This window comes from Lathamus discolor, chromosome 2 (genome assembly GCF_037157495.1).
Source record: "Lathamus discolor isolate bLatDis1 chromosome 2, bLatDis1.hap1, whole genome shotgun sequence".
NCBI classification, from domain to species: Eukaryota; Metazoa; Chordata; class Aves; order Psittaciformes; family Psittacidae; genus Lathamus; species Lathamus discolor.
This window is the reverse complement of record NC_088885.1, coordinates 159,274,116-159,294,524: the sequence shown is the minus strand read 5'-3', so window position 1 is coordinate 159,294,524 and position 20,409 is coordinate 159,274,116. Positions and strand designations below refer to the sequence as shown.

At 46.0% G+C, this 20,409-nt stretch overlaps 1 protein-coding gene and 1 long non-coding RNA gene across 2 annotated transcripts in view; one reads left to right on the top strand and one right to left on the bottom strand.

Annotated features, from left to right (window-relative positions):
* Window positions 1-20,409, bottom strand: part of LOC136008998 (uncharacterized) — a 34,888-nt gene that overhangs the window by 8,449 nt on the left and 6,030 nt on the right. The window lies entirely within an intron of this gene.
* LOC136008993 (lymphocyte antigen 6E-like) lies at window positions 1,390-7,543 on the top strand. Its single transcript, XM_065669054.1, has 3 exons — window positions 1,390-1,475; window positions 5,081-5,200; window positions 6,383-7,543. The coding sequence occupies exons 1-3, from the start codon at window positions 1,424-1,426 to the stop codon at window positions 6,589-6,591; spliced, it is 381 nt and encodes a 126-aa protein (XP_065525126.1). The 5' UTR covers window positions 1,390-1,423; the 3' UTR covers window positions 6,592-7,543.

Here is a 20,409-nt window from a genome sequence, read left to right as displayed (position 1 = left end):
ATGCCTTATGGATGAGATAATGACTGTAGGCGGAGGCCAAAATATTGAATGGGAGATGGAAATGTGAGCAACTTTGAGGCTAAAAAGAAAGGGAAATGAAACAGATGGAGAGCAGCATGGGGCAGTCGCTGGCAGAGGTTTGGGGCATTCAGGTTGCTCCTGCAGCTACAAGCATCATGTGAAAGGGATCCAGATGGACTGTTTCTGGGACTGTTCCTCTATCCCCACAAGTAGATGGCAGAAAGGCAACTGTGGGAGGAAAAAGCAACAGCAACCAGGAAAAAATGGGAAAGATTCTGGTTTTATGCAGAGAGATAGGATGAAACAAGATGAAAAAGGAGGAATAAAGAGCACTCTGTGGAAATCCAGTGGAATGTTCCTATTTGGCATTTCACATGGCTTTGGCTATAATTTCTTTCTCTGAAGACTTAATGAGTTCAGGTCCTTGCCAGGCAACTCAGAAGCCCAAGAAGTGTTAAATGATCCATCCCTGGCAGTGTTCAAGGCCAGGCTGGACAGAGCCTTGGGTGACATAGTCTACTGTGAGACGTCCCTGCCCATGGCAGGGAGCTGGAACTGGATGATCTTGGAAGTCCTTTCCAACCCAAACCATTCTGTTATTCTATGATTCTAACCCCTCATTCTCCATGCTTTAACTGGTTTGGGTTTTAGTCCCTGATATTTCTTTCTTCGTAATTTGTGAGAGAGAAATCCCAGCTTGTTCAATATGATGGGAGTGGGTGTTATTTTGTTATTTCCATTTTTTAATTGAAGTGGTCATTTTCCTTGCTCAGGCAAATGATTTTCTAATAAGAAAACATTTTCCCTCATATAAAATATCCAATGTTTTAACAAAAACATTTATGATTTTGAACTGCTTTCTTGAAATACCCATAGAAAATATGCCTGCTCCCCTATGAGAAGCAGTAGAGTACTCTCTTCTGATCTAGCTGTGTTGACAATCCTGGGAGACATTCAGTAGCTGTTTCAATCCCAATTTCAATTTCAAATTCAATCCATTTCCATATGAACTAAAACAGCATGTGAGGATAGGATCCTTCCGGATGCAGCTTGCTTTGAGACCCAGGCAGGCCTGGAAAGGGCCTCTTCTCACGTGGACACTGTTTTGTTTCCGTGCTTTGCTTTTCCTCCACTTCTCCAGAATTAGAAACTGGTGCATACTTAGCACCAGATGAACAAGCTGCATTGTGAAACAAGTAGGAAAAAAACGAGGAGGGAGAGCATTTGCCTGTTCAGATTTACATACTTCCACATACAAGTGCTGACACGCTCCTCTCATTATCCATCATCTGACACAGCAACCCTATATTTATTATCCCCGCATCAAAGCAAGCACTGCAGAGGTATAAAACCTGCCCTGCGTGAGACCTGCTTGTTTTGGAGGCTGTGGTACCTATAAAGGATGAAGACTTCTCTTCTTGTCGTGCTTGTCATAGCCCTGTGCACCGAGAGTGGTGAGTCTCCAAGGATTTCTTTGCATTAGTGAGATCCCCGGATCATGTCTTCGATATTGCAGGATGATGAGGGGATTTTGCAGTGTGAATGGCAAAGCTGAAGGATTATTAGGCTCTAGACAATAAGAATGGGTAAGAAGCCAGGGATATATCCCCCTCAGAAGTTGGGAGGATGCTGAGGAGCGGAAGTTGGGAGTGAGATATCCACCTCCCCTCATTCATGGAGTCTCAACCCAGCCCTTGGAGGGACTCAGAGAAGGCAGCTGAGATTCCTTAGTGCAGCTCCATGACAAGGTGGGTTAGTTGAGAAATATAAAGAGCTGGACAAGGAATGAATAATATATACAATAAAGCTGCAGATTTGACATATGTTCACTTGCTTGTTTGGTTGCAAGAACAAACCATCATCACCTAATCTGGTAGAGATGGTTGTGCGACAAGAAGATGCAATTCTGTCTCCCATCCCTTTCTTGCAGCTTCTTACTTCGTGGTGCAACTTTGCCGATGTTAATCACAGGTCTGGGATGGAGATGTCCCATTCTCATTCTGATAGCTGTGGTTTTTAAAGCATACCTGCTTTATAACTCTTTGCGAGTTGTGAAGATCTGTTCCATAAATCGGGATGCACTGGGAACCTGCACTTTAGTTTTGCATGGCTGGGGTCTGCCACAGACCACTGCCTGTGCCTCTAGGATATGCACTGTTTGCCCTGGGCTGTGGGTCAGGCAAGGGTGCAGCCATGAATATCCCTATGGCTATTCCAGAGGATATGGAATATCCGCTTAATGCCCTAAGCTAGGGGAGCTTTTGCCTTGTTGCAAGCTGACTTTTTGTCAGGCTCTGCTGTAGGGTTTTACCTGCACATTACTGATCATTCTGGTCCTGGTTTAATAGAACACTGAGGCTCACACTTAATTTGAGGCTGTAAATGTTCTTACTGTGGGACTTCACAGGCTTTAAACTTGGCATGTGCTAAATCATCATGATCAATGGGGCTGAGAAAGTCGAGGGCAATAAAAGGATTCTTTTCCTGCAGCTTATCATCAGCTATAATCACGTATTTTGAAGAGATCACGTAATGAGGCAGCAAACTTAGCGAAGGAGTCAGTGGAAATGAGCACATTCGCAGCACCACTTTGCTGTGCAATGTAGCCAGAAGGCTGGTTGCTGTTCCAATTAATCCTGAACCTGACTGATTTTAACAGCGTAAATCCTACATCTGCTGGCACTTGCTAATGCGTTACAGGTTGAAGTTATTTGGCTTGAATTATTCACATGAAGATCTTCCTTGAGGAATGTTCTTATTCAGTGAGAGCAGAGGTCTTGCTAGGTACAGAGAGAAGATACCCGCAGGCAGTCTGGTTTAACCATCCTGAGTGGGACGTGCTGTTCCCTTCCCCACTCAGTCCTTATTGCCACAGATATCTCAGTTGATGCAATAAAATCAGAGTCATTTTCAGTAGCATGAGCAAAATCATCCTATCATCTGACTTCATGTCTTAACATATACATCCATGTACGTCCATATACATCCATACACATCCAGAGTCCTCTGTAGTAAATGGTGAGTTGGAAACTTCTTGTGCACCAAGAGAAGTTGGCAAAATCACCCTTACAGAGAGCTTGCCCCCTTTCCTGGCTTGAAGGGTCCCAGGGCATCTGGGCTCTGAAATCAGCATCTTTGGGAGGTTGGGATGAAACAGGACTTGGGCATGCAACAAGCGCCACTGTTTCCTGCATAGATTAAGGAAGTTCTTGGAATAGGCTTGATTAAAGAAGCTGCATTAATTAAGGAATAAAATGAGCTGCATGTCTGGAAAACCCAGTTTGGGGACTCTGCTCTGGTGTATGGCTATTCTGGGAGGAAAGGGTGGGTCGCAGCAGGGTGAAACAGGAATGTTCTTGTGCGGAGTTTGCAAAAGGAAAGAGAATGAAGCCACACAAGTTTGTGTGCAGATGGTGTAAAGGAGGGTCCCAGACTTTAAAATACATATAAATATAGCCTGTACTATCAGAACAACATTGAATACCAGAGCCAGGCAGGACAGTTGAGAGGTTACGGAGATGGAAATGACTGAGGTAGGAACCAAACTGGAATGGTCTTGGTATTTTAAGTCAGAGTGAGTAGAGTGCCAGGTCTGAAGCTGTTGGAATCATAAGGGTGTTGAGCACAGGAACAGAAGGAGATAGGATCTGAGCCACTGCAAGCCCAGTTGCCTGGTCTCTGTGTCCTGAGAGAGACAACAGAGAGAGAGTAGGAGCTCTGAAGACTATGGACCACAAGAGGAAAGTGAAGGTCAGTGCTGGGTGGCCATGGAAAGGGAGAAGGGGCTGTTTGTTAGATGGAATGGGGAGAGAAGACACACAGAGAAGGGTGAATAGAACCCTAAAAAGCATTTTTGTGGCTTCCTATACAGTGTCATACTCAGGTCACAGCCTGACCTGGGGACAGGTCTGCACTAGCAGGAAGCTAAGCAGGGCAGAGCCTGTTTGGGCCAGATGAGCTTGTCTAAGGTCAAACAGGGGCAGCAATGAGGTTGGGACATTGCTGGCAAAAGCACTAATGATGGCAAATTATTGCATTGAAAAGATGGCAAAAAAGCTCAGACAAAGGAAAAGAGAAGTGAGGGAGATGAAGAGCAAGTATGGCAAAGTGAAAGAACAGAGCTGGTACAAGAATAAAATGGGTTTTAATTGTCCATAGATAGAGATATCCTGGAAATGAGAACATGAGTCTGCTCCCCAGTGGGTGACATTACTGCAGGAGTGTTTGCTCCTGATAAACAGAGGAGTAGGAAATTCCCCTTATCATGCAAAGAAACCATCCCCAAGGATCTCTTTGCTATGAATGACTGCTTTAGCTTACTGGAGTGCAAGCTGTTTACATTCATTCCCATTGGCACGGCGCTCTGCAGATGCAGTGTTGGAGATGTACACATTTTGTTGTGTTAGGCAGTCATCGCCCATGGATGGCTGTAAAAAGGGATCTGTTTCAGCCAAGGGAGTGGTTTGCTGAGCCCTGTCTTCTAGAGGAGAGCTCTGAAAATGAGCTAGGTAAATGGAAGCATCCATCTTCATACCAAACGCAGAGAAGCAGGTTTAGGTCACTCGTCCCTTATTGGAGATACATTGTGGGGCCATGGTCTGTGTGCTCTGAGAAAGGATGTGCAGAGTTGATGACTTGAAGAGGATGTGAAAGGATATGGACAGGAATCCACTGGTTCCGTACAAAAATTGGTAGCCAATGACTGAGGCTTGGAGGAACAGTTTGGAAAGAAACCACAAGAGCTTCCTGCTGTGAGTGGTTGTAGACTGGGGTGTGCTTTCCAAAAGCCCACTGGGGGTGCCATACATTTAAATGGATGCAAGGAAGACTCAATAAGTATCCAGAAGGAAGATCCCTGGAGGGCTACTAAATGAGCAAACCACATCAGTGTCAGGAATCTGAGCTTCAAGTGATTTAGGGCCAAGTTTTGCACACCCGGGAGGTTGTCTGCCTGGGGCCACTGGGCTTGACATCCTCCCTCTGCACCAGCAGCACCGGTTTTGTGCTCCTATGGATATTTCTAGATGGGATTGATGGGCTTTGTGTGTTTCTTTTGCAGCTTTCTCCTTGACATGTTTCTCCTGCAAAGACGCACCTTCCAACCTGCATTGCCTCAGTACGACCACATGCTCTGACCATGAGAAGTACTGTCTCACAACCTATTCTACCACGGGAATGGGTGAGTGTGGAGCTTTGCCAAGGTTCTGATGACAATATGGGGTTCAGGTTAGGCTGAATGCAGAGCCTTCTCCCACCATGAGGTGTGGTGGAAGTGTTCAAGGTGATGTTGGATGGGGCTTTGAGCAAGCTGCTCTAGTGGAAGATGTCCGTGCCCATGGCAGGGGGCTGGAAATGGATGAGCTTTAAGGTCCCTCCTAATCCAAACCAATCTGGGATTCTATGAAGTAATAAGGATCATAGCACACAGAGAGCAAATCTTGCAGCCAGTGTGAACTCAGCATAGCCGATCTCTGTTGCAATGTGTCATAACAATACTGATGCTTAAACACACTCAGGAAAGGAAGAGACTGGAAGAGACAGGATTTCTCTGCACAAAACCCCTAGTCTCATCTCCAAGCTCAAATATATGCTTATGAGATGGTGGAATTGGAAAGGGCAAGGTACTGTGGAAGGAGCAATCCCAAGGCATGGTAACGGTGACGTCTTGCAATATTGCACTGTATAAATGCATTAGATCTCCAAATTAGATCTCAGAGAACAGAAGTCTGCATAAGGACCTCAGAGCAGCTTCCAGTATTGGAAGGGGGCCTACAAAGGATGCTGGAGAGGGACTCTTCATCAAGGACTGTAGTGATAGGACAAGGGGTGATGGGTTCAAACTGAAACAGGGGATGTCCATGTTAGAGATAGAGAAGTTCTTCCCTGTGAGGGTGCTGAGGTGTTGGCACAGGGTGCCCAGAGAAGCTGTGGCTGCCCCATCCCTGGCAGTGCTCAAGGCCAAGTTGAACGGGGTTTGGAGCAAGCTGCTCTAGTGGAAGGTGTCCCTGCCTGTGGCAGAGGTTGGAACTGGAGGAGCTTTAAGGTCCCTTCCAGCACAAACCATTCCATGATTCTATGATTCTATAAATTCTTGCTCTAGGCTGCACTCCGCTGGCACTGAAAACAGCAGAGGAGTTGTAAGGCCTGGAGATGCTCTCCATAGGTCACATACATACAAATATTGAAGCAGTGTGATAAAACCCAAGAGAAAACGAACATGAACAACTTATTCCGCACTGGATATTGTACAGCCAGTCTATCATTGAAATCTGTAAAAAATAGGTAAAATATATTAAAAATATATAACACACACACACACACACACACCGACTTTTCTTCTTGTTTCCTCTCTCCCCTTCAGGCAGTGACCGTAACCAGCGTATCACCAAGAGATGCTCTGCCTTTTGCCCAACAATTGACCTGAACATCGGCATAGCTGGTGTTGCTACCAGCTGCTGCGAGACCTCCTTGTGCAACATCAGTGGTGCCAGCAGTGTGAAAACCAGCTACACCATGATAGCACTGGGTGTCTTGGCCAGTCTCGCCTGCATCCTCCGGATGGGTTTTTAAAGAGGTTGGAGGGAGATAAAGGTTGCTTGGCCTTGTGTTGTAAGGGATCAAGCTCTCATCTGTACAGTCTGAATGCTGCCCTGTTTCTCCTACCTGGAATGTCACATCCCGTCAGCAAATAGTTTTGCTCATTCCATGCTCTGATGACAGTGCATAAGAGCACAGCCCTACCTCAAAATGGTGCTTGGAAGAGAAAGGCATGATGTGGAGCCCTGTGTATACAGAAGGGCATCGTACAGTCACCATCTCTTCTACTATTGGCCTTTATAACTCCATGCATTTTTTCCCCTTCATTTTATCCCTGCCATTCTCTTGTGCCATTTTCCCCCTTCATATTATTTTCTGTATCGGTTTGCTCCAAAGAAGCCTTTAAGATTACAGTTGTAAACAGAAGCTGGGCACAATAAAGTGTTATTTTATTCTATTGTGTGACTGTGTGGTACGGTACATCGGGTGTAGCGGCTGGATGCATCCATGTTAGCAACAGAAGCAGAGGAGTTAGTCTGCAAGTGGAATTGATATGATGCTGCAATACATTGCAATTGCTTTGCATTCACTTCAGGAAGCCTCTCCCCAGATTATTCTTTTCCCTTGCACTGGCAGAAATGTCATTGTTGTAACTCAAGTTCTATTCTATTTAACTTGCTCTCAGTTTCTCTTCTGGGTCAGCAGGCTGAAAGGAAATGGCTGTTGAGCTCTCCAGCAGACAGAGGGGGACAAGGTGGGCCCCAACGTGAAGGCATCTTGAACATTAAGTCTTCTTTTGGAGATCTTCCAGTGGAAATTGCTTTATAAGCATTATGGATTATTTTGAAAGGGAGAAAGTATCCTGCATGGTGCTTAAAGGAAAACCATCAGAAAAGACAGACGGTTTCTACTGTGGGATCTGGAAATTTCAGCTTCACTTATAACAAAATATTAACAATGGAAATAAATCTTTTGTGTCTGCAAATCAAGCGCTCAGCGTGGTTAATATTGAAGGAAATCATTGCCCTGTATTGACCTTCCTTGTGGATAATCTTAGGAATGAGAGATTTGCTCATTCAAACCCTTCCAAGCGAGTCGCAGGAGCCTGAAAAGCTTTCTCCTGAGCTGAAGAAGCTCTCCTATACCCCAGCAAAGATCTCCCAGGGTAATTAGCTGGGTGCAGCTCACCCAACTGGTTTTCTCTCTATAGCCTCATCGCACAGGGAGAGCAGCTACACGCATTGCTCACCCTGCTGGGTATTTGCTGAGAGCAGAGGAACACCACTCTGAAGCAGCCTGATCTCTTGTGGTCTCATGGCTTTGGCTCACATCGACCTGCTCTTATCCTGCTTATCCACCCTTACTCCCATCCAGTTGAACCGCAACAATGCATTCCCTGGCTCTTTTCTCTCTCCCAGCCTTCCTCTTTGGCTCTGTTATCCAGCCTTAGTCTGGGCTTTACCTCCAACCTCTATTTTCTTACTAGAGCCTCAGTTCATTTATTTCTCCTTGGTGCAACTGTGAGGTTGGCCAAGAATTTCAGTCATGAGAGCCAGAGCTCGATCTTTAGCCATGAGACTCCCTGTTGTCCCCATGGTTGCTATTGCTCTGCCATGCCCCAGCTGAGCTGGCTCCAGTCTTCTGCCCAATCCAGTGTTCTCTTTCTCCTGCCAGATTTAGAGATATTCAAGTCACACATGCATTTAAACACCTTGAATGAGCCAAGAACTCTTCTGTGGGCTTGGATGGCTGTATTCTGCCCCGTACCCAAATCATAACATGGAAACAACTGAACTATTTGAAACAGACTTCAGGCTTAGTTATCCACGGATTTAGGATGTCTTAGGGACAATGCTGGTTGGCAAAGGAGAACTGGGGCTAGTACTGCCTCAGGTCTTGTCCTGCTGAGTTTGTGAATATAGACCTGCTCTTACCATCTAGGTTTAGAAGGTCATGTCTCGTGCTACCTGCACTTGGCAGGTGCCTCTCTTTTGGGCTGGGAGGGAAGCTGGCATGTGAAGGAAGGTATTAAAATGTGTGGGCAAAGGAGACGAAGGCACGTGGTAGAGCCTGCTTCTGCTGTTGCATTAAGTTAGGAACAGAGCTGGGAAGCCAGGAGTTCTACCCCTAAGGGAGCAGCTCAATCCATGGGCCCCAGCCTGGTTTCTTCCTGATCCCATAGGTTTTGCATTCCCTATTGCCCAGCAACACAACGCATGCATGTTTACGTGCAATACTGACCTGCATCTCAAGATAAGGACCCTGACATAAAAGGGTCCTTATCTAGAGATGAGAGCATCAGTTGCCCTGAGGCACAGGAGGTCCTAAACCCATAAACCCTCCCTTGGCAATGGGTGTTGTGTAAGAAGAGACTCATCTCTGCCAGCCTCCCTGAGAAACCCTGATGTGACATCTCCCACACAGATGCTGCTGCCTAATTCCACATCCCTCCTCCCAGGGTTTGGTATCTGCTGGCTCCCATGGTTGCGTGTTCCATGCACGGGAATGTCGAGCTGCCCTGCAGAGACATCTGTGGTTTATGGGGGAAAATAAGCATCTCATTCAAACAGTTGGGATTGCTCCTAGGAGGTGGCTGGGTCTCTCTGTAAGGATTATCTAAGAGCTTGGTTTTCAGTGCTCTGAGTCACTGCGCCAGGACCTGAACCAGCCAAGCAGGCCTTTCCGTGCCTAAATAAGGCACCTCTAGGAGGTGGTAGAACTTTAGCTTTTCTTTTCCCTCACTCAGGGCTTTATCACCATTGATTCTGAAGGACCTTCTGCTCTCCTTGAATAATAATTTGGCTGTCTTCTTCCTCACAATATGAAACTTTTTCCCTTTCTCTTCCCTTATGTGCACAGATCTGATTAACGCCCAGCAAGTTGATGACAAAGCAAGAGACAACATGAATGCAAAAGGTCAAAGCAAGGTCTTTGCTGGGTCTAGAAAGCTTTTATAATCCATGGAGAGCGACAAAAGCATCCCTTCCTCAAAATTATCTGGTGCTCTGGTGTCATACAGACACCTCATGGCTTCGTGCTGTGTCTCATTCTAGTTTTCACAAATGGGTAGCAATGAGGTTGCTCTTCAGGGACGACTCAGACTCAGCTTTCTTGGCTATTTTGCAGTCTTCCTCAATCTTAGTTCAAATCACATCATTGACTAGGTTGGAAAAGACCTTTAAGATCATCAAGTCCAACCACACTTCTCAATTGGTGTCCCCTGCTCCAAGCGCTCCTCCAGGCTGAAGGCTGTGATGCTGGGCAGCTTCCCACACCGGCTGCTAAGTGTTACCTCTGACTGCTTTTGAGTTTCATAATCTGTCCTCTTGAGAAAGAAGGAATCGCTGTGACCGAGTCATTGTGCTGCAAAATTACCCCTCTCCAGATACTAGGAAGAGGTCATGCTCCAGCATTAGTGCACCCAGGTGCTAACAAAGTTATTAATGTCCTGGGGACAGCTCCCAGATAGCGGCTTCATAGAATCACAGAATGATTTGGGTTGGAAGGGACCTTAAAGCTCACCCAGTCCCAACCCCCTGCCACAGGCAGGGACCCCTTCCACTAGAGCAGGGTGCTCCAGGCCCCTGTGTCCAACCTGGCCTTGAGCACTGCCAGGGATGGGGCAGCCACAGCTTCTCTGGGCACCCTGTGCCAGTGCCTCAGCACCCTCACAGGGAAGAGCTTCTGCCTAAGAGCTCATCTCAGTCTCCCCTCGGGCAGGTTCAAGCCATTCCCCTTGGCCTGTCCCTACAGGCCCTTGTCCCAGGCCCCTCTCCAGGTTCCCTGCAGCCCCTTTAGGCACTGGAGCTGCTCTCAGGTCTCCCCTTCAGGAGCCTTCTCTTCTCCAGGCTGCCCCAGCCCAGCTCTCTCAGCCTGGCTCCAGAGCAGAGCTGCTCCAGCCCTCTGATCATTTTGACATAGGAAAGCTTGATTTCTACTCAAACTTCTCAACACACATTTGTTTCAGTGCTGAGGATATTTTAGCCTCACCACTCTTTCAAAGCTGACTTGCACTGAGCCAGCTTCCTATTGTATGAAGGTTAATGCAGGAACAAACAGATGTTGGCAAAGTCATAGAATCATAGAATCATAGAATAGTTAGGGTTGGAAAGGACCTCAAGATCATCCAGTTCCAACCCCCCTGCCATGGGCAGGGACACCTCACACTATGTGAGTACCTGGGTGCACTAATGCTGGATATATAATAATAATAATGTCAACATGAGGGGGGATATGGCAATAAATTAGAGCACTCTTTCGTTCATGGAGGAAGGGAAAAGGAATATACATAACATAAGTCTATGATATAATTAATAGGATCAGAAGAAAAAAGATGGTTGCTTCCTTTTGTCCTCATTGCCAAACACCTGCAAGAAAACACACCTACTAATTATGAAGAGCAACCTGTTTATAAGACACTTGGGCAGTAAACTGGATTGCCTTCTGTGAAGCAGAAGATCACCACCAGCTCATCCCCTGCTGACCACAGAAACTCTCAAACACAAGAGCAGGGATGTTTGAGGCATCCCTGCCCATGGCAGGGGATTGGAACTGGATGATCTTAAGGTCCTTTCCAACCCAAACCATTCTATGATTCTGTGTCTATTTTGACATCAAGCTTGAACAACTCTGGAATTTACCACCTGGTGATGTCATTCTAGGAGCGGATTAAGGAGGGCCTGATAAAGTGTCAAGACTCACATGGATAAGGAAATCATCCAGTGTTGGAGTGATTCATATTAGAAGCAGACCAAAATACCCTACTGATGGCTAATTCTAGGGAAGTGCCTGTGAAGTTATTCCATTATTACCAGCAGAAGAGAGGGTTTGGTATATTTTGCTTTTGCACATTCCTCTACCTGCTGTCCAAGACTAATCTCACTTTGGAGGAAGCTCCACTGAGATGTCAGGCCAAGGGCTTACAAGATGCATCTTGTGTTAAGGTCTATTTCCTAGACTGTCAGAAAGAGATTGCAAGAAATCCAGAGGAGAGCAACACAGAGGAATAGAAGAAAAAGGGTTGACTTAAGAGGAGAGATTGAAAAGGAGACAGTTTGAGAGATGGCTTTGTTCCAAGTAGAAAAGCAATTCCAGGAGGCCAATTGTTGGTGTTGTAAATGGAGGGGTGATTTCCAGAAACCACTGGGTATAGAGGAAAGCAGAGCTGCTGAAGGATCCTTGAAATAGAGGCAAAACTTCATTAAATAAAAGGTATTTAGGGTATTTGAGTATTACAACCAAGAGAAGAGCAAGTAGAGGGATTAATTACAAGTAATGGAAAAACAGAAAGAATTGAGGATTAACATTAACATTTGAGGGAAATATGTTTAACTAACCATTACCTAGTATCTTTTAGTGTAAAAGACATTGATTTCATTGCGGGTAAACCAGTGTAGGCCAGTTAAGTCTGAGCTTCCGGTACTATGGAATAATGAAAGCAAATGAATGGTATAGATCCTGGTACATCCCGTGCTGTCTATCCAAAGGGATAAGGAAAATGCACTGCTCGGGCTATCTTCCCATGCCTCTGGGCTCTGCTATTTCATCAGCACGGCTGCTGCTTCTGCTGGAAAGAAGGAAAGGAAGAAGCTTGGAAGAGAAGAGAGCAGATCCTCATTTCCCATCACTGATACAACCGGCAAAGCAAGAAATGTGCTGCTAAAGGGACTTTTCCCCAAGGTTCCATGGGCACCAGCATGAACTCCCACATACATATTACACACCCTTGGGTTGATTTCATGTCCACCTGTGAGCCATCTGGAACCTGTAAGACTGCTGCCATTCAAAAGGTATATAACCTGCCCTCTAAACATCTTCCCAGTCCAGCTGAGAGGATCTGGTGGAGATGAAGACTACTCTTGTCACCTTGTTGGCTGCTGTCCTCTGTGTGGAGCAAGGTGAGCCTCTCATGTTGCTACTGGTTCAGATAAGGTTTATAGATGGTGAAAGGGCTTAATGCGGCAGAAGTTTAGTGAGCTGTCCCCAACTTTGCAGTATTGCATCATTACAGCCATGCTGTCACCAGCTTCCTTTTGTACCTTGACGATTAGCTTCAGAACTAAGAACCTGATAGACTAATTCTTCTTTACAGCAGGTAGTACTGAGTGAAAGAGCTCTAATGGTTCAGCACTGGATGCCAGGTTAAATCCATATTGTCTATGGGATCTTCCCAAATGGTGCAAGTTGGAAGTGTCAGAAAGCGTAACATAGATTTACTTACAGATTTACTTATGGATTTACTTACGATTTCTTTATCCATGTCAGGTTTTGAGTATTTAATATAGTATTATTGTACAGAATTTTCTGTACTGCTTCTTCCTCCATGTGGTTTGCCATGTGCCTTGCTTCTTAGGAAACACAACAGTGAGAACTATAGATGAAATCAGAGGCAGAGGTGAAATTGCTTTTCTATGCATATGTCATGTTAAAGGCATCCTTCTCCCAAAGGGAAGTCTGAGCTACTCCGAATGTTGTCCTCCTTCTGGGACTGCTCCGCGTGTGTTGCTACATCGCTACTTGCACATAGGAATCATGACCAGATTGCCAATATTTCCCCCACACCTGATGGTATCCCAGAAACCATGATACATATCTAGCAGGGGTTGAGAAAGAGGCATCTAATTAATTCTTGCTTTCTGATGTATCAACCCCCTACTCCTACATTTTATGGACAGATGGTTCTGCAGCAAGTCTGGAAGATCAGAAGCTTTGGCCAGTTTTGGGGTGGGAAAAGTATTCAGTTCTTATAAAAGGAAAGGATTTTGTGCCTGCAATTCCTGGATGCAGTGACACAACATGGACAGAGGAGAGCCATTGTCAAAGGCAATGTCCTCAGTGTTACCTAGGTTTAAGGAGAAAGCTAATAGAGATCCAAGACTCTGGTGGGACATAGAATCATAGAATGGTGTGGGTTGGAAAGGACCTTAAGCTCATCCAGTTCCAACCCCCTGCCATGGGTAGGGACACCTCACATTAGACCATGTCACCCAAGGCTCTGTCCAACCTGGCCTTGAACACTGGCAGCGGTGGAGCATTCACCACTTCTCTGGGCACCCTGTGCCAGCGCCTCACCACCATCACAGTAAAGAACTTCTGCCTTAGATCTAACCTGAGCTTTCCCTGTTTCAGTTTGAACCCATTATTCATGGCAGGATACCTTATCGCTATAGTGGGCTGATTACATTTTATATTGGCATCAGCTTCCAAATGGACTTAAGGGTAGTGTTTTACTGGACACCTTTCTACAGCCTAGTCTAGATCACAGAAAGCTGGTAATTCTAATATCAAGGCTTCCATATTCAAGATTAAGAAATTGCAGCTATCTGGCCTAGCACAGGAACAAAGGAAAACTTGGAGATAATGGTTATTTGATCCTTCTCATGTATCTGGGATCCCCAATAAGACCCTAATAAGCAACTTTGGATCAAAACTGTTGGTCTCTCAGCCTCCCAAAGAGGATCGGCTGCCATTTGCATCCAGGAATTCACCATTACCATGTAGATGAGGCCCTCAGTGAGATGGTTTAGTGGTAGTCTTGGCAGTTCTGGGGTAATGGTTAGGCTTCATGATCTTAAAGTTCTTTTCTAACCTAGTTGATTCTATGATTATATTATGACCAGAAGAAACCTTAAAAGGTCATAATCCTTTTCCCTTCTTCAGTGCTGGACCAAATCAGGCAGATGTTTGTCTAATGTGTCCTTGGAAGTTTTCAACAAAGATTCCACAGCCTGGAAGTGCTCAGACTCATCCTTTTAGAAAATGAATATCTTAACAACTCTTTTTGTCCAGTGCTGTGTTTTCACCATGGGATGTGTAGAATACTTCGCTACTTTCTTCTTTGCAGCTTATTTTGCTTGCATGAAGAAGGTTACTTTGTCTTTCCTCTGCATTTTATCACTTTTAATAAGCAAACTAAACATTTCCAACCTTTTCTATGAGGTCACATTTTCAAGATCACCGACCATTTCTCCTCCCTCTCCTCTGGTCTCTCTCCAAATGCTTGGCATAGTTTTTGAAGTGCTACATACAGATTTGGTCACCGGCGTTCCAGCCAAGGCCTTGCCAGGGTGGAAAGGCCACTTTGCATATCTTGCACATGACATTGCTGCTCATGTTCTCTTGGGTGACGTTTGTTTTCATCGCTGCAGTGTGACACGGTTGACTCCTGCTGTTTACACCACAGTCCTTTCATGTAACTCAAACACTTGTTCTTCATCTGACATTTAAGTGGCTCACTTTTATCTTAATGCAAAATATTTCTTTTTGTTGAACTGAATCCATTCTTTTATTGCATCAATCTGTCAAAATCACTTAGAACTCTACTTGCAGTCTGTTTTCAGCTATTTTGGCTGTAGCATCATCTGAAAATACGATGTGCACTGCCAGGGATGAAGCATCTACTACTTCTTTGGGCAAGACTGTGCCAGTGCCTCAGCCCCCTCACAGTAAAGAACTTCTTCCTTAGATTTAACCTGAACTTCCCCTGTTTCAGTCTGAACCCATCACCCCTTGTCCTATCACTCCAGCCCCTGATGAAGAGTCCCTCCCCAGCATCCTTGTAGCCCCCTTCAGACACTGGAAGCGGCTCTGAGGTCTCCACACAGCTTCTCTTCTCCAGGCTCAACAGCCCCAGTGTTTTCAGCCTGTCTCCATACGGGAGGTGCTCCAGCCCCTGATCACCCCTGTGGCCCAGCCCTAATTATTCTATGATTCTATGTGCATCCTCTATCCCATCCCTACCCTCACTAAGTGATGACACTATACAGACCTGAGCCCAAGCAGAGCCCTGGAGAACTTTACGAGTTGCATTGCTTCAGCTGGTCGGACCAGTAACCATTGTGAACTACCCTGTGAGGGTGTTTTCACGTCTGGCTTTGCACCCATTCTGTTGTATTTATTTTCACTCTCTTGTTTCCTGGGCTTGAGCATAACAACGTCATTCAAGCTTTGGGAAAACGCTGCATCTCCTCTATTCTGTACATGAAGATTCAGCTTTCTTACTGCCAACTTCTCATCAGGCAAAACTGCACAGACAGGGAGGTGTCCTCTAGTTGCTTTCTGCCCTTTCCATACTGGCAGACTCTCCCCAGACTTACCAGGAACTTAGCAACCATTCAGCACTGTGTTTGCTTCCCTTTCCAAAAACATCTGTGTTCTTACAGTAACTCATCCCCTCTCCCACACACACAGACACATGCTTTTGCTCTGGGGGATTTCGCAAGCTCAGAGCCAAACCACCACCATAAAACCTTTAAATCTGCCTTGCTGGGGAGTGTTCTGCAGACACTGTCGTGTGGTTTCTCATCCAGACTGTGTTTTTGCTCTTCTTCCTTTTTATCACTACTTTACAGAGGTCTGTCCTACCACCTTCTGGATTTGAGGCTAAGTATATACATTCTTGACAGGAAAGTCAACTCATCGCTGCCTGCCCTTCATCGTCTTTATTGCAAATGTGTGAATTGTCTCAGCAAACCTCCATTTACCAGTTAAACCATCCTTTTGGTTAAGACTTCCCATTTATTCTCTATCTCATAGTAGTATGCAGAAGTTCAGCGAAGCATCTGACTACTGTCAGCAGACTTCCCAGGACTGAGGTTAGGCCAGTTCAGGTAGTGGAGTTCAACCACAAGAAAGGATACGTGACAGTAATCTCTGAGCCAAATGAAAGACAAGTAGGACACTGGGCATTGTCCACATTAAATGTTCCAGGCATCCTCAAGCTCTCCCTAGCAAACCCTACCTAAGTTCGTAAAGGAGAAGCAACTGAGGAGTAGTAGTTGGCAATTCACATGGCAGAGCCCTCAGGACAGAGAAGCTATTGCTCAGTAATAATCTCCATCATAAAAGACCCCAAGTCCTTGAATTCCACTCACATCTACTGCTGCCAGAGATTGCAAACAGATCGATAACACTTTGCAGTCTGAGACATAAGAGACAGAGAGGGATTTAACTGCTGCCACAGGTCAAGGGATAAAGAAAGTCACTGGTCATTCACACACAAGCATTCATCAGTCTATAACAAGAAAAATGAAGATGTCTAGATTGTAGGGATTGTGGTTCCTAAACCATGTAATGTGCTTTTTCTCTGTTATTTTTTTTTCTCCTAGCTTACTCATTTATGTGCTACGTGTGCCAAGAACAGGAGTCCAACAAGGACTGTTTGACCATTTCCATGTGCTCAAAGGAAGACAAATACTGCGTGACTATCCGTAACAACATTGGAACAGGTACATTGCTGAACGCCGCCTTGTTTGTGCTGTGGAAGAACAGTCCAAGGAATGGGCTCTCATCCCAGTCTTGGCCACGTATGGAAACAATAGCCCACGATCACCAACTGTTAGGAACCATCCACCTTGTTGCTCACTATTAGAGTCACTGCAGTGTCATTATATGTTTGATGTCATTACCAGGAGTTGGGGAAATGGAAGATACATAGCAGCAACAGAATGAACTCAAGCCTGGGGGTCTGTGCACTGCTTCACTGTTAGTTTCCCCCCAGCTTTCTGCTGACCCTAACCATAGAATCATAGAATCATAAAATAGTTTGGGTTGGAAAGGACCTTAAGATCATCCAGTTCCAATCCCCTGCCATGGGCAGGGATACCTAGCACTAAACCATGTCACCCAAGATTTCCATGCCAATATTCACTCTCAGGGTTGTTTCCAAAGAAGTTTGGGCAAAAGAAGAGGGCTATAAAGATGCTCAGGAGTCTGGAGCAGCTCTGCTTTGAAGCCAGGCTGAGAGAGCTGGGCTGGATCAGCCTGGAGAAGAGAAGGCTCCTGAAGGGGAGACCTTAGAGCAGCTCCAGTGCCTAAAGGGGCTCCAGGAAACCTGGAGAGGGGCTTGGGACAAGGGCCTGTACGGACAGGCCAAGGGGAATGGCTTTAACCTGCCCGAGGGGAGACTGAGATGAGCTCTTAGGCAGAAGCTGTTCCCTGTGAGGGTGCTGAGGCGCTGGCACAGGGTGCCCAGAGAAGCTGTGGCTGCCCCATCCCTGGCAGTGCTCAAGGCCAGGTTGGGCACAGGGGCTTGGAGCAAGCTGCTCCAGTGGAAGGGGTCCCTGCCTGTGGCAGGGGTTGGAGCTGGATGGGCTTTAAGATCTCTTTTAACCCAAACGATTCTATGATTCTATGTAAACTGCACCATGGCTGATTCCTTCTGCCATGTAAAATCCTTCAGATCCGTCCCTGGGGCTCTGCACTCTCAAAGACCTCCATGTGCTCTCAGGACAAATCTCAGGTCATGCAATACTTTCCCCCTGGTTTTATGCTGAAGGAGAACCATCTTAGAGGTCAGAAACCCAGCACAAGCATCATTTCAGGCAACTTGAACTAAAAGCCACCCATTCATGCATCCACTACAGGGACACATGAAACATGGAGCCCAGGGAAACCAGCGTCATGCTGGAGCAATGTAGACATGGCCATGCTGTTGCTAGTCCTGTGTAGAGGATATATTTGCCCTGGGGACTTGTGCTTACCCTTCCTTTATTTACCACTGCAGATTTAGCCATGGAAACATTTAACCATGATTCTTACATTCTACCCTTTCTTTTTTTCACCCTTCTCTTCTGCATTAGAGCCCAACAAGCCTAAATACGTCATCTCTAAGATGTGTTCTCCAACGTGTCCTGCAACAAGCCAGCAGCAAACCCCACGCTATCAGAGGGTTTCTTGCTGTGAGAAACCATTATGCAATGTGAATGGAGTCAGCAGCAAGCAAAGCAGCTATGGAGTGATGTCCCTAGGTGTCCTAGCCAGTATCACTTGCATGTGGACTGTGATGGGTTAGGAAAAACTCTCCATGATGGCTTCATTGGCTGAAATAAAAGCGTGTTGCTCTGGGATAACTGCTGCTATCAATCAGTTGTGCTTTGAGAGAATCTAAACGAGTTGGGTGCTGAACTCCCATTGATTTCCTAAGCCTACTTGAATCCTAAGTGTCCCCAGGCATTCAAGTCACCAAAGGGAACAGAGAAAAGACAGACCTTTTAGCATGTTTGGGCTTCAAATCATTACAGCTCTAAAGAGATGCTGAAGACCTATTTTTGTCCTTTAAAGTTTCAAAGCACTGTAAGGAATAACAACCCAACCTGCCTGAAACACAAGTAATAGCTCAATAGTTATGTCAGCACTTCAGTGTCTTCTGTTCACAGTCAGTTGGTTATCATGCATCAGTCAAGCAGGTCAAAACCAAGTAAGTAAATGTGAAGCTTATTCCTGGTCGTAGTTTTGACATTCCTTCAGCCTCAGTGGGGAGCAATTTCTGGCTCCACTGGCTCTTTGCTCTCATTTTGCAATAAGCATCCTTTATCGCCCAGCTCCAATGTGTTGGCTGAGCTTAGGGAAAAGGCAGAGAGCAGCAGACGTGGCTGACAGAGGAAAAGGCAGCAGCAGGGTATAAGGAGGGAGATGGAAGTGAGAGGGGAAGTGGCATGGTGAGCACTGTGCTGGGAATTGCCTGCACACTTGCTCCTCATGGACCTGGTCCAGCTGGAAATGATGTCCCCGTATCTATTTCCTTCTTCTTCTGCAGGGCCAAACCAACCTGACAGCAGTTGCCAAGCCCAGCCATTTAGTGAGATGGCTTCTACAAAACCACATTCCTGGCCTAGAAATGACTGATTGTGCTGGGCTTTGTTTGGTTTTTGTTCCCTCTTCTCCCTGAGAGAGCTGCAGCTGAAGTGAAGGCAGAAAAGCTCTGTAGGAGACGTAAGGGTGTCTACAGAGAAGAAGAAGGGCAGGCAGCCAGCGACTAACACAAACAGCCCAGAGCTTCTCAATCATATCCCTGTGCAAGCTCTTATTCTAGAAAGCAAAACAAAGCGAGCTGGCAGCATCAGTAGCTCAGCTGTGCTATAGGGAAACCAGAACTTGTCCAAACAATCAGAGCATGTTTTTCTTGCGTATGTGGGGGGCGTTCTTGTCGTTGGTGCTAGTTTTTGTCTCTTTGGGGGTTTTTTCTTTTAGTTTTCATGGGGGGTTATGGCTAAATGTGGTTTGTGTGAAGCATTGCCTTGGAATTCTGCTGTGGTTTGGTTGCACATGTGGAAGGAGGCACAGAGAATCATAGAATAGTTTGGGTTGGAAAGGACCTTAAGATCATCCAGTTCCAACCCCCCTGCCATGGGCAGGGACACCTCACACTAGACCATGTCACCGAAGGCTCTGTCCAACCTGGCCTTGAACATTGCCAGGGATGAAGAATTCACCACTTCTTTGGGCAACCCATTCCAGTGCCTCAGCACCCTCACAGTAAAGAACTTCTTCCTTATATCCAACCTGAATTTCCCCTGTTTCAGTTTGAACCCATCACCCCATATCCTACCACTACAGAGGTACAATAAGTCCCTCCCCAGCATCCTTGTAGGCCCCCTTGAGATGTTTCACATGGATTATAAAGCAACTGGTTTCCCAGGAGGACGATCAGCCAAAGATGCTCCATCAACTTCATGTTTCATATTGTAAACCTTGAAGCCTGGTGCCTGGTTTTTACATATTATCTTTAGTGAATAAGAGGGAAACAAAGCAAATGAAGGAGGTGACACCACAGCGCGGGGCAGGGACAAGATGCTGACTCCCATTGACCTGAGTGGTGACCCATATCCAGAGATGACAGATGCCAAAAGGGCCAGGTGTGAACATGTTAGCAGAACACACTGATTTTCTCTCACCAAAGACAGACACAAAAGGGAAGGAGAAGGTGAAGAAAAAGACTTTTTAAACCAAAAGGAAGGTAGAGATGTCCGGCTGCGAAGGGCATGGGCTGGCAGCACTGGCAGGGGCTAAGGTCATGCTGTATCTCAATGCCATGAGCATGTGCTCCACAAATACTCCACACAGAAGGAAGAC